Source organism: Ammospiza nelsoni, chromosome 2 (genome assembly GCF_027579445.1).
Source record: "Ammospiza nelsoni isolate bAmmNel1 chromosome 2, bAmmNel1.pri, whole genome shotgun sequence".
Lineage (NCBI taxonomy): Eukaryota > Metazoa > Chordata > Aves > Passeriformes > Passerellidae > Ammospiza > Ammospiza nelsoni.
In genome coordinates this window covers 92,411,065-92,425,469 of record NC_080634.1, presented here as the reverse complement: position 1 = coordinate 92,425,469, position 14,405 = coordinate 92,411,065, and the positions used below count along the sequence as shown (strand labels likewise).

Here is a 14,405-nt window from a genome sequence, read left to right as displayed (position 1 = left end):
TGGATCTCTGGTGTATGGGGCCTGGGAGTTTAAATCCTAAATACCAAACCCATTGCAGTTAGCTCTGGAAAAATGTGTCTCACAGCCCCTTAATTACTATTTTAGACTTTTCTGAATGCCACTATAGTACTCTCCAATGCATCTTAAAGTCTAATCCTTGTGAAAAATGCGAAATTCATAACAAATTTAGTATATTTAAACATTTTGTTGAGTAAATAAAAAAATAAAAAAACCAAAGCCAAATTTTGTTGAAGAAATAGAAGAAAAAATGTCTCAGTTAAAGGTTACTGCACTTTATGAGAAGTGTAGGTGTGCAGTCAGGAGAAACACTGCAAGTTTGATACTTGCAGCAGAGCTGTAGGTCCAAAATCAAGCCAGAGATGATCTGCTCTTTTCTGTGAGTTGACCTGGGATAAATTCAACTCTTTCTATTGACAAAGTCAGACATTCTAGATATAGTTATCTATGTCATGGCCCAGGTAAGGTATCGGATGTTGAAAAGGAACAAACCACTCTGAATTTCAAGTTACTATTTAAAACACATGTAGGTTATGAAACTAGAGTAACAATCACATGATTAGGACTTGCACCCAATAGGCAGAATTAATTTTTATGGTACTTATCAATGGATCAGACCCACATACAGAACTGACCTGCTGAGATGACACCTGTAGCTGTCTTGTGAGGTCCTCTATCTGACGTTCCAGATTATTTGCTCTGTCTTTTTCAGAATCCAGCTGCTCTCCTTGCTTGTCGTACTCCATCAAAAGATTCTTAACACATACAAACACAAAGGCATAATTTTTCACAAGATGTATTGCATAAGCACATTCTATACCTCTGAGGTGTGTTTATCTAGTATTACATTACATGAGTTGTCTTACTGCAACATCAGCAATATCAGAATGAAATTAAAGCTATCATTCCATTGCAGGCTCTGGGAGAAAATCCTTTGAGTTCATGACATTCTAGAATAATTCAGGTTGGAAGACAGCTCAGCAGGTGTCACCCTCCTACTTAAAGAAAGGTCAGCAGTGAGATGAGACCAGGATACTCAGAGCTTTGTCCAATCATGTCTTTCCAAGGACCTGCCTCCAAGATTGGAGATGGCTACTCCACTAAGCAATCTATTCCAAAGCTTAACCATTCTCATAGCATGAAAATGTTTATTCATTTAAACAGTTGGAATCTCTCCTTTCAATTGAGGACTACTGTCTTATCTTGTACCACCATTAATAACCTGACTCTCCTCCCTTCATAACGTCTTTGTAGGTACTGGAAGACTCCTATCAGGCTCCCTCAAAGTTTTCTGCAGGCTGAGCAGCTTCTCATCACTTATTCCAGTCCCTTGACCAACCTGCCATCCTTCCACTGAAATCACTTCAAGTTATCAATGTCTTTCTTGTATTTGGGGGGAGAAGGAGGAACAAGAGTCGATGTAATACTCCCAATGATGTCACAGAATAATTTAGATGGGAGATGACCTTTAAGATCATTGAATCCAACTGTAAACCTAGCACTGCCAAATCCACCACTAACATATGTCCTTAAGTGCTGTGTTTACCTCATATACTTGTATATAAAGTGCTTGCTGTGTTTACTTATCGTACTTTAAATATCATCAGGGAGGGTGATTCCATTGCATCTCTGTTCTCATGCTCAAGCACTCTTCTTGTAAAGAAACTGTTCCTAATATCCATCTAAACTTCCTCTGGTAGAACTTAAGGACAATTCCCTCTGTCCTATCTTGTTGCTTGAGAGAAAAGACTGATCCCCACCTGACTACACCCTCCTTTCAGGTATTTGAGAGAGTGATAAGCCTCCCCTGAGCCTGCTGTTCTCCAGACTACCTAACCCCAGTTCCCTCAGCTTCTCCTCCTAAGTCTTACAGGGAACAGCTTTCTCCTGGAGAAGCAATGCTGACTCATCATCTGCTTCTGCTTCATGTGCCTAGATATGTGCTCCAAGAAGACTTGCTCCCAGGAAATTACAAGTTTGTCTTTATCATTTAAGGATTTTCAAACTGATCTTCAATTTTTTTAACTTCTCAGAATTCACAGGGATGTATGTTTTGCCTAGCAACACATTGCTTGGTATGCATGATACAGAGTCAAAAGAGTTAAAAATAGCATTCCAGTAGAAAGAAAGTGTCTCATTTTCTTCTGACAACAGCTGCATGGTTCCCTTAAGAGAACCTTACACTTCTTGATTCTGGTATTTAACTGCACAATTTCTTTTGCGAAACATAATTGTGCAAGTAAATAGCAATGTATATCCAGGCTAGGCTTCAAACCCAAAGTATTTTCTGACAGATTACCGTCTTTTGTGAATGCAGCACTATTCTTACCTTATAGCTTTCAGCTCCTTGAATTACATCTTTCATTGAAGCAGACAATTGGTCTTTTTCTGATCGAACGAATTCCAACTCTTCCTTCAGAGTCTGCACCTTATTAAAAAGAAGTGTGTGCCATTAAAACAAAGCCCTCCATGCAAAATCTTCTTCATATTAGGAATTAGTCAGGGTACCTCTTTTCGGCTGGCATCTAATTCTTTCTTGGCTTTCACAGCAACCACTTTAATTTTATTTAGCTTCTCTCCTTTTTCAGCAGATTCTTTTTCAAGCATCCCTAAAAGAAATACATAAGAAAGTTAAAAATTACACCCTTCCATTTCTTCCCAAGAAATGAAATTAAGCGAAATTCAATTAGAACACAAACATCAGCATGACTTTAAAACCAAACAAAATATAAAGCATGGGGTGGTGTTGGAGTGTTTCATTCAGTCAAACATTTAATTTGAAGCTAAAACATCCAGACATACAGAGAACTTAGGGGCAATCTTTCCCTGGACAATCTTTCCCTGTTTCAGAAGCTTCCATCACAGTTAGGAGTGATATTCCTGTCTACTTCTACATAAATTTAACAACTCAGAAGCATTTTCCTGCTCTTGTGTTGGGATAACTGCAATAAAACAACAGTAGATTTGGCACTGTTGCTTCCCTTTCCTTCTGGTAGCCTTGGGGATTCCTACTGATAAATTTCCCACATTAAAAAATAAAGATTAAATCCACTACACTGTTTATAGACAGATGTACAGAAAAAGAAAAAGCCTTAAAATATCAAATCATATCCAACTAAAAAATGCTAACATTTTAAATTCCCAATGGAAGGAATACTGTAGGAAGATGCATTAATATCCACTTCCCCATCTTCCTCGACTTGTGGAAATACAGGACAATCATGCAAAGAAAGAAAAGGTAACAATCCAAAGAAGCCAGATCATTTATATAAAAGAAAAAAAGTGAGAAAGATACCAATTTTCTCTTGAAGCTCTGCTACTGAAGATTGCTCATCAGTTTTCTCAGTCATTGTTTCCATTAAATTCTGTATTATAAACAAAGATATAAGAAGTATTACAAACATTTCTTTGTGGTACCTGTTTTGTCCCTAACAAGCCACCAGAAGTTTCAGCTACATCTCAAACTGCCCATGTTCTTACATGGAAGAACATGGACCAGGAAAGCCTTTATGAGCAGCTTTGTATCAGCTTGATGAAAGTACAGTTATGCTAAAAGCAGAACATTCCAATCTTTTAAGAGCTGCTTTCCATCCAGTTGCAGAATGAGGGTGTCTCCCTTTTTTTATCCTGTCCAAGGATAAAAAAGGGGAGACACCCTCATTATGCAACTGTCAGCTTTACAAAACCAGCAATTCCCAAGACCTGAAGCTAATGCAGATGAAGAAGTTTTGTTTGAGATGGAACCACAGAAAGCTAGAGGTGAAAGATTATGAGGTTAGGTAGTCCATCTAGTCAGTTGATTGTTTCAAGGGATATTGATAGGAATAAAGGTTCAAGTACAAGCAACTTTTGTCAAAAAAGCATTATGATTGGTTTTGTTTCATTTTTTTTTTTCTGGGGGGAAGAAGGGAATTCTGAGGTGCTAGAAAACTCAGAAATATGTGCTTTCTACAAGGGAGACTCACTTTCAGGCCAAGGGGAAAAAAAGGAAGAAAAAAAAAAAAACAGAAAAGAGAGAATTGAAAGTATTTTTTGAACCTTAATTTTGAAGACTTTAGAGGTTTAGTCTTTATACTTCAATAACAAAATATAACCTTTAGAGAACTCAGTTCGTCTTTCACATTTCTAAGCTCAGTTTCCTTCTGTTCCAGAATGAAATTTAAGTCGTCTTGTTTTTCAGATCCTTTTTGCTGTTGTTGTATTTGATTTTCATAAAGAGCAAGTTTTTGACTCATCTCTTCAGTATTAGCTAAAAGATCTTGATTTTCAATCCTTGTTTTTTCACTGGCATTTCTCAACTCCTGGATATCACGTTGAAGCGCTTCTTTTTCAGACAACACTCCTTCCAGTTCTTCTCTCAAAAGATTCTTTTCTTTTTCAAAATCCTGAATCAGGGATCTGTGTTCTCTATGTTGAGCTGCATTTTCTTCCTCTAATCTCTCAACTTCTCGCTGCAAACTAATTACGTCCTCCTCCTTTTGATGAGCAAGGCACTGCTCTTCTTTAATTTTTGACAAGCATTCATTTGCAATTTTTAACAGGTTAAGAGAATCATTTTCTTCATTAGAATCTGAAATGCTGAACCCCACTTGCTCAAGTAAGTGGTATAGCTGAGTTCTTACAAGGGATGTGTGCACTTGTTCATTTTCAAGTAATGTTGATATATGGTCTTTTTCTGCAGTCATCATTTGTAGTTTCTTTTCTAAGTTTTCATACTGCTCTTTCAATAGTGAACAACTATCTTTTTCAGACGTAGTCTTTCCCAGCTCTTCAGTCAATTCACCTTTTTCCTGAATGAGTTTCTTATTTTCCTCATGAAGAGTGTGTACTTCAGATGAAAGCTGCTCTTTTTCATGCACCAGAGATTCAATCTGTTTTTCTAATTGTTCTAGCATTTGAGCATTTTCACCCTTAGAAATGAAAGCTTCATTCAGTCTCTCTGTTAATTCCTCTACCTTTTGCTTCAGGTCATTATTGTCCTGGTTAGCACAATCTACTTCTTGCTGAAGTTCCTGCATTTTAACTTGTTTTTGCTTGCATGTTTCCTGAAGGGTTTCTCTCTCTTCACTCAAGCATTTCACATCATTTAAAATATCCCTGTTTTGATCAGTAAGAGCAGTGATCTTCTCTTCCAGTTTTCTTACAGTAATCTCTTTTTGGTCAACGGAGCTTGCCATTGCACTATTGTCCTCCTGAAGACTAACGATTTTACATTTAAGTTCTTCTGTCTCTTCTGAAAATTTTTTTACTTTTTCCTGGAGGTGATTTACATTTTCAAGAAGAACATCCCTTTCATTGAAAGCAGCCCGGAGTTTCTGTTGCAGTTGACTGACATCAGAAGCCTGCTGTTGTTTCATTGATTCCAACTCCTGGCTGATCTTTCCAGCAGATTCACCTAGCTCAGCCTGTAGAGTTTCCATTGTTTCTCTCAGGCTGTTGTAATTGGACACTGCTTCTTCTTTCTCCTGAGTTACCTTTTCAAGTTGTTCTCTAAGTTCCTGCATTTCAAAAACTAATGCCATCTGTTCTTTTTCAGAACCAGATAACAAAGTTTCATTTAGTTCAGAAATTTCTCTCTGGTGCTGATCTTTCAGAGTCTGAACCTCTAATTTGTGCTCTTTTGCAGCAGTTTCATAGTGCTGTCCTGCTGCTTGAAGCTCCAATTTTAGTTTTTCAATTACACAGCAGTAATCTTCTTTAGTAAGCTGCAATTCATTTATCTTAAAATCCAAGTCTTCCCGCTCATGAAAGTACTCATCCTTCATACGATGGATTTCCTCTTCCAGTTTTGTCTTGACATTGCTCATATAAGTTAACTCATCTTTTAATATACTATGTTGGGACTGGAGTTCTTCTAAACTATGCTCCAGGTACCTAATTTTTTCCTCCATTTTTGCTTTTACACAAGGTTCTTCTTGTGTATCTGCAACATCTATCTTGTTTTCTAAATTTTTATGCAGCACTTCTCTCAGCTGCTCCAAGTCATATTCACGCTGGTCAGTCTGAGCATGCATTTCATCCTTGGCATTTTTCTCTGCCAAATTATGCTGCAACTGATTTATTTGATTTTGCTTTTCTTCATTTTCTTTAGATGATATTTCAATCTGATGCATTAGTTCTGACACCTCTTCCTGATGAGCAGTTTTTAATTTTTTAAGCTCTTCATTCAGATTTTTTATTTCATTATGGTAACACTGAGAGGTGCTTTTAATAGTTTCTTGCAGATTTGTCACTTCTTTGTTTTTGTCTTCATTCACAGCTTCCAACTGCTTGTTCAGACACAAAATTTGATCTTCATAAGTAGATTTAATTCTTTGGACATCATCTTGTAATCTTTTAACTTCTTTTTGACTATCATTGTAACATTCAACCTGTTCCACCAGCTCCATTTGTTTCTTCACTTGTTCATCTAATTCCATCTTCAGCTTTTTTAAATCCTCATTGTGCTTGCATTCTGCATTTGCTAATTCACTCTTCAGAGCTTTTATTTCTTCTATAGAGTCAATTCTTGATTGTTCCAGTTGCTTCTGTAATTCTCCTGTTTTAGCCACTGCAGCCTAAACAAACAAGAAAATTATTAAATACTGGTAATTTAGAACACAATATTTCCAAGTAACTGTTTACAATGATGAATTAGAAAATGTAATAGTTCACAGTTTTAAAAACTGTTATAGCTTTAAATATCTAACTGTATCAGGACAACTCAATTCAGAAGACACTACAGAGAGCATGAGAACATTTGAAAAACGAGGAAGGAAAACTAAGTCCTAGATCATGTTTACCAGCATAATTTCACAAAATGGTCACGACACACTTCAGCTTTAGCAACTATTCTCATAATGCATTAAAGATCAGATTAATTTTAGAGCATCAAATCCAGGTATCTGGAATATAACAATATCCATCAACTGCAAGCAATTCAGTCTTCACTTTATCATTAATTGAGATTATTGATATAATCTCAATATAATACAGGTGCCTTGGCTGACAGGCCCTTTCTTATGAATATCTAAAGGTAAGCCTCACATGAATATCTAAAGGTTTACCTTGTAAAGGTAAACTCGTGCTCCCATGGAAAGACAGAGCTGACAGACTGAAGCCTATGTAGGCTTTTAATGCACAGACTGAATTCTTCTTGCAGCTGTGGATCTAGACAGCAGATACAAGATTTTTTTATTTATTACTATAAACTAGGGGGTACAGAGAAAATATGCTTTAATATATACAGCCTTTAGATTTTTAAAGACTTTTTAAAGATACAGAACACAAGTAAGTGAAGAAAAAGATTAAAATTTGATACACAACAAGGAAATGTAGAAAATAAATAAAATTCTGAAATATTTCAGTAATGTTCTATGGCCCATTTCAGTACCTCTGCTTCTTGCTTTATTTGAACATTTTCTTTTTTCAGAGCTATGCACTGCTGCTGACTTTCAGCTTTTTCCAGAAGCACCACATCCAGCCTTTCTGTGAGAGCCTAATATTAAATGAAAAAGAACACTGAAAGCAGGGTTTCTTAATGATGGAAACAGTGTAGAAACTCACATATAGATTATGACACTTTTTGTAAAATAAACACATCAGTCAGCAATTTAAAAATTGCTTTCAGCCCAAATAAAATTGATATGAAATAGGGAGACTAAAAAAATGATTTTGGGTTCTTTTAAAAATTGTACTTGTGATCAGCTAACTTTTGATTACCAGGTGATGGTGGTGAAGTTCCCTTTCTGCAGAAAAGAGACCTCCATCCAAATTATTCAAAACAGTTCTCTAATTGAGAAATTCCTCCTCACTACCAATTTTCGCTTTCGTATGCTATGACCCTTATCTTGAGAAAAACAGATCCTATAATTATTTCTTGTGACATACTATGGAATTATGTGTTTCTAATCTCATCAAATAATTGATTCAGAACTTTTCTAAATGGCTAAAGTCTTTCTGCAATGGTCACTCCAAAATAAACAAAAGCTGGTCTAACCAGCCAAACAAGGAAAAGTCTTGCTGGGGACATTTGCAGAGTCACAGAATAGTTTGGGTGGGTGGGGACCTTTAAAGGCCATCTAGTCTAACTCCCTCTGCAGTGAGCAGGGACATCTTCCACTCCATCAGGTGGCTCAGAACCCCATTCAACCTGATCTTGAATATTTCCAAGGGTGGGGAATCTACCACCTCTCTGAGCAACCTCTTCCAATGTTTCACTGCCTTCTCTGTAAAAAAATAAATTCTTCCTTATATCTGATCTAAATCAACCCTCTTTTTGTTTAAAACTCCATCATCCCTTGTTCTATTGCAACAGGCCCTTCTGAAGTTTGTCCACATCTTATAAGCTCCCTCCAAGTACTGTAGTGCTGTGGTAAGCTCTGGAAAGTGTACTTTGTACTATTCCTCACAGAACCAAGAGTGTTTGCTGGCAAGTGGAGTAAGGATGTGAGGGGAGAAGGGAAAAAAAAGGTTTTAGGAAGTGTCTTGGACTCCTGCAGATTGATTACATTCAATTTGAATAATGGTTTTCAAGCTATTGACTTTTTACCAAATTATTTCTGTGGATTTATTTCAGCTAACTTTACATAATACAATAGAAAACAATCACATATTCCTACCTGAATAATATCATCACCTCCTGCAGTAGCTGCTTTAGATCTGAGTTCTTCAATTTCTTTCTCCAGTTCTTAAAATGTAAAGAAATGTTACAGTATGAATTGATGCTGCATCACAGTAGCAAATTTTAGTAAATCCTGTGCCTGACAACACTTCTATTCAAATCAGAGAAGTCTTTTACTTCACCAATTTTTGTTTGTTACTCAGTGATAGACAGGACTAACAGAAAGAGAACAAATATTCAGTACTACTTCTCCAGTCCTGACACTGAGCATGGTTTCCTGAGGAAGCAAAACTTCCTGGCTTGGATAGAGGGACAACAGATAGAAATTCTTCTAAAGATCATCCATTTTACCTTCTATTTCATAATCAATTTAAGTCAGAGGAAAGATACTCAGTTTCTACTGTTTCTCTAAAAATAGGCAGCAAGCAGAAGAACAAGATCTTATGAATAACCACACTGAGGAAAAGCCTGGTACAGCCCATTCTGTATCCTTATTGTTTCAGAGGGCAGCTACCAGCAGTCAGCATAACTGTCATTCCAAACGAGGGGAAGTGACACCAGTCCAAGTAGTGGGCCACTGGAGAAAAAGAGACTGTAGAGTGGGCAAGGACAGCACATGAGAGGACAGATTTACAGGTACTTTTAGGTGTTAAGCATAAAAATTTGTTTGATATATTTTAAAATTTCCTGTTAAGGCAATAAATGATCAAATGTGAAGTAGGAATCTATCTAAAAGAACTCATTGTACTCTACAACAAACTAAACTCTACTAATTATACAAAAAAAAAAACCAGACATTCCTCCTCCCATCTGCTTCCTGAAAATCAACCTGCACCAATACGGGGAAGAGACAATGACAAATCCCACTTCAACTTTTCCACAAGCTACACTGTCATGCCATACTGTCAGACCAAAATTAATTTAATACCTGACAAAAGCAATGCTTCTTTTCTTTTTCTTAATCAAATTACTTCGGTCCTTATCCTCCCACCATAAAAAGCAAAATTGAAGAAAAATAAAATCTTGTATTTTTGCCTAAATTTTAAATCTACCTATCAAAATCACACTGTGATATTTGAAAAGGTCAGGTAGTGCCAAGCATTAAGGCAGAAATTGCACTCTCCAGTAAGATACCTGCACATCTTGACTTCACTTTCTGTATAAGCATCATTTGCTTTTTTGCAAACTTGATGAGGTCTTCCTTGGGCAATGTGTCCAGCTGTAAAGAAAGTATATATCAGAGAAACCAGTTTCCTCTAACCCAGAGGGAATTAGAAACAAGGCCTTTTATCATCAGACTTCCAAAAAGCTGAATTTTAGGACAAGAAACTCTTAACATACATTTGCAAGAAGTGTAACATTTCAAAGAAGAATAACAGTCCAAGCTACTGATGCTGTTATCCAATTCTGTTATTTCAATTACAGTAACAGAAACTACTCCTCATTTTGTACTTTTCTGAAACAATTCTGAAGCACACAGTTGGGCAGCACTGGTTAGGAAAACTCAGTTAGGACGGATTACAATTCAGTAATACAATTTGAACAATATTTTGAAAATAGCATGCTGACCTAACATTGTCATTGTTTAAATTTACTTCCACTGTATGCAAAGATGTCTGTGTCCATTATGAAAAAGACTGCTGCCAAAACTGGATGCTATTAATAATTTATCAAATATAACAGGAAGTGAACATATAAAAAAGAGACTTTTTTTCCTCATGGTTTCCAAAACACTTTATGTTTATAAGTTAGTTTTTCCTGTCTAGAGGAAATGTTAAAAATATCTTTGTCTTCCTATTAGTCACAGCTTGTATGCTAACCCTTGCAACTATTGCTATCCAAATAAATTAGGTTTGTGAGGACTGATTACCTTTGATTTGCCTGATCCTGGTGTGCCAGAAGATGCCACCATCTCCTGCCCAGCATCTTGAACCTACAACAAAATAAAGTTCAATCTGCAGTAACAGACTTTTTGGTGTAAAACTACCAAAAGAACTAATTGAAAGTCTCCAAACAGAGGGGAACTGAATATAGTGAAAGCACAAGAAAAAAAAGCAAACCAAAATTTTTAAAACAACATGTATTTGTAGGATGAGTAAGAATCATAGCAGACAAAGATCTACTGTCATTATTAGAACAGCAGAATGGAAAGCTCCCAATGTCCAAACCATGATTTTATGATTCCATTACTGAATGGACATCTAGAGCTGATACAGTACTGCAAATAAATTTTATTTACAAGCAGTTTCAAAAGCATGACTCACCATCTTGTTCTTAAAAGAGCCATTAAAAAAAAAAAAAAGAAAGAACAACAACACCACAACCAAAACAAAAAAAAACAAACAAAATACCAACCCCCCCCCAAGCAACAATAAAAAAAAAACCCAAAAAAACTTGTAGAGGGGTTGCAGTTCAATCAAACCTTGAGAACTTTTGAACCACATAAGCTCCTAATATTTTTTTGTTTCCTTCTTAAACACACTAGTTTATCTCTACAACTGTTAGGCTATCAAATATATTCCAAAAGATTCAGCAAAGTCAGGGCTCCTTTGGACAAACTATAACCCTTCTCTTCCTTTTTTTTAAACATGCAAGTCCTCACTAGGATTGCTGGCATGACAAACATATCTGAAAAGGCTCTGCAAATTCTGGGCTCTCTATCTGTGAAATAAATTCAAAATGCCTTCTACTGTAAACTTTCACAGATTTAATCTGGGAGACTGTTGCTTTACAGTGGTTTAGGTGGGATATGCTTATGTATAATCAGGAACACAAAGAAATGTATGTAGCCACAATGCTGCAAAGGAAATGGGAACAGACACTGCCAAAATATCAGGAATAGCATTTCCAAGCCTTCACCTTTACCCTACTTTTTTCTTCATACCATATGTGCATGAGTATAAGAGAGAAGAGGTATATATATAATTGTATTTTTATATATCTAGATGTTTGTGTGTGTGTGTATGAATACACACCTACCCTCACTTTCATTCTGCTACTTTCTTCATTCTGCCAAAAAATCAAAACCCTTATGGTAGAAACTAAGGAAGAACAAAACTGGATCTGAGCACTATGAGTGAGAATGGACAATCACTAATAATTTGGACAGAACAGGTGATACAGATAACAAAAAGCATCACCTTTAGAAATATGAGTTCAAGTACAGACCAAGGGCAAAGGCAGTTATAGTAATCTATGTCACATATGCTACATGTTTGGTTTTTTTTTTTTTTCAAGATGGTAAAAAGAAACTTACAAGGAAAAAATGTGCTGTACAGCATCAGGGAAAAAAAGCTATGAAGTTTCAGATTTTCTTAGGATGTAACTTTGTCAACATTTACACTCCTAATACTTTAGCACTTGGACTGCATAATGAATTATAACAAACTGCATGTACTGTTCAGAAAATGACAGCTCACCACTCTCCATACTACAGCAAGGTCAGATGGATTTTCTTCTCACAATACTTTTACTCCTTTAAGCTAATACAGAAGCAGAATCACACACTGTGTAAAACAATGCATCCAGTTTTGCTGTTCTGGTAACTCAACCCAGAGGCAGCTCATGTAGAGGGCTTCACCCACTTGAGTTAGAAGAAAAATTATGAAGATGAGCTACCAAAAAACCCTGAACTTTTAGTTGCATCTGAACTGTGTGCCAGCAGCTACTAAGTATGCTTTTAAGCCAAATACAATCCTGCATGGTTTCTAGTCCACCATTCTGAATTCTGGATGCTTCCAGTTTACACACACACACACAGACAGACACAGACACCCACAGACACATTCTTTTTTTAGATTTTATTTCAAGCCTACTTTACCCCCTACACCAAGGGGTTTCCATGCCACATTTCAAGATCTATGTATTTTAACTGCTATCTATCCCTTACCTTTGCAATAGCTTAACATCCTCTTAGAAAGTCTAACTAATGCATAAATGCAATATACCAGCCTTTTCTGTGAACTGTGGCATAGTGGTCACCATGGACAGCAAATTTCTGAGCAGTGTGCAAGTATTAGACATCACCTACCTTAAGTGTACCAAGTCACATCAAAACACATTTTGACTTGTGATTGCTTCAACCAACAGTGGCATTGAACATCTATTAGAACGTGGCACACGAGCAGCACAGACACTACTAGGAGAGTTAATTTAATGTGTGAACATAAAATTCCCCAATGTTCCCTTTGGATTTGCCTTGGTTTTTATAAAAGCCACACTAGATACAGACGCCTCAGTGCTTTTATTTGTTTGCGTTGGTAGGTGTTTCACAGCGGACGTCCTGTTAACACATCGGGTCACCTCAGTGGAGAAGGAACCCTTGTTCGCCCGTGGCTGCTGTCACACAGTAACCACGCGAAGCCCTGGCCGTGTGTCCGTCACCCGAGGGTCGCTGCCCTGCAGTCAGCGCTGCCCGCTCTCCCCAGCCCCTGCCCACAGGGCGACGTCCCCACCTCCCAAGCACGAGGGGCACTGAACGAGCCCCTTGCAGCCAGCACCGGCGCTGCCATTTCCGCAGGGCAGGGACAGCGGCAGAGGCAGGGCCCCCTTCCCACCCCCGGCCTCCCTCATAGCTGCGCCACCGGCGGGGGCTGCGAGGCGCCGGCCAAGAGCGCCCAGTGCCCCACGGGCTTCACCGACCGTCACCGCAGGAAGGGACAGGAACGCGCGGCGTGGGAGGGGCTGGTCCGCACCTCCCCGCTCCGCCGTGCTCCATGCCAAGGTCACGCACCGCCCCCTCCGCACCCGTCCCGGCTGCGCTGACCCCGAGGGCTCCGCAGCCCCTCTGCCCAAGCCCGCCGCGTTACCTCCATGGCGGGGCCGGCCGGCTGCAGGGGCGGGGAGATCGCGGCGCCACAGCCGCTGCCAGCGCCGCTACATCCTCCCCGAGCCGCTTCCGCCTCCGTCATCCCGGCACGCCGGGCTCGGCCTGTCCGTCACGGAGCGCCGCCCCGGGGCCGGGCGGGGCTGAACCAAGAGGCCGCGGCCTCGGCGGCTGAGCCCGCATGAAACGGGCCGTGGGCCGGGGAGTCGGTATCGCGGCCGATCTCATGTTCTCCGCCTTATGAAAAGGGGAAGGGGTACGGCTGCAACACGAGTGCAGCCCGCTACTCCCTGTTCCTGAAGGGCGCCGAAGGGCAAAGCAGTGCTGCAGGCACGTCTCTCACTGCCGCCCTAAGGAGAGTGTGAGGTGAAGGGTGACGTGCTCAGGCAGAAACGGAGCGATTTAAGACCCCGTTTTTAATACCTTGATGGGAGCACAAATTGATTTAAATTATTTATCAAATAAATGCGGCCGGTGCCAGACTCTGCATCAGTGTCCAGCGACAGGACAAGGAGCAGTGGCCTTAAATAAAACCACAAGAAATTTCACCCCAACATGAGAAATAATTTCTTTACTTAAGGGTGGCAGAGCAGTGGCACAGCTGCCCAGGGCTCTTGTGGAGTCTCCCTCTGGAGACATTCAAACCCCACCTGGACCCATTCTTTGGCACTTGCTCTAGGTGACCCTGCCTTGGCTCGGGGGTTGGATGAGATGATCACCAGAGGTCCCTTCCAACCCTAACAATTCCATGATTCTGCAAATTCAAAAATGGATGTGAAGGACTACCAGAGCCAACAGCAGAACCTAGGTGTTATGGCTTGTAATTGCATGTTCTTAAAGAGACTTTTTATGCCTGTTTGAGTAGATGTTTGAGGGCAACAGTGCCTACTTTAAAGGGCACACATTTTTCATTGTAACCATGCATGCACTTTGGTAGTGCCTGAATAATTTTTCACATTT

The 14,405-nt window shown here is 39.1% G+C and overlaps 1 protein-coding gene across 1 annotated transcript in view; it reads right to left on the bottom strand.

Annotated features, from left to right (window-relative positions):
- GCC2 (GRIP and coiled-coil domain containing 2) overlaps positions 1 to 13,530 on the bottom strand; it is a 31,009-nt gene extending 17,479 nt beyond the window's left edge. The window contains exons 1-10 of the mRNA XM_059493334.1: positions 13,429 to 13,530; positions 10,491 to 10,553; positions 9,755 to 9,839; positions 8,619 to 8,686; positions 7,391 to 7,495; positions 4,113 to 6,575; positions 3,314 to 3,383; positions 2,527 to 2,627; positions 2,348 to 2,446; positions 654 to 773 (exon numbers count right to left, since the gene is read on the bottom strand). Coding sequence (XP_059349317.1) covers positions 654 to 773; positions 2,348 to 2,446; positions 2,527 to 2,627; positions 3,314 to 3,383; positions 4,113 to 6,575; positions 7,391 to 7,495; positions 8,619 to 8,686; positions 9,755 to 9,839; positions 10,491 to 10,553; positions 13,429 to 13,530 — 3,276 coding nt within the window. The remainder of the gene's footprint in view (positions 1 to 653; positions 774 to 2,347; positions 2,447 to 2,526; positions 2,628 to 3,313; positions 3,384 to 4,112; positions 6,576 to 7,390; positions 7,496 to 8,618; positions 8,687 to 9,754; positions 9,840 to 10,490; positions 10,554 to 13,428) is intronic.
- Positions 13,531 to 14,405: the final 875 nt, after the last annotated feature.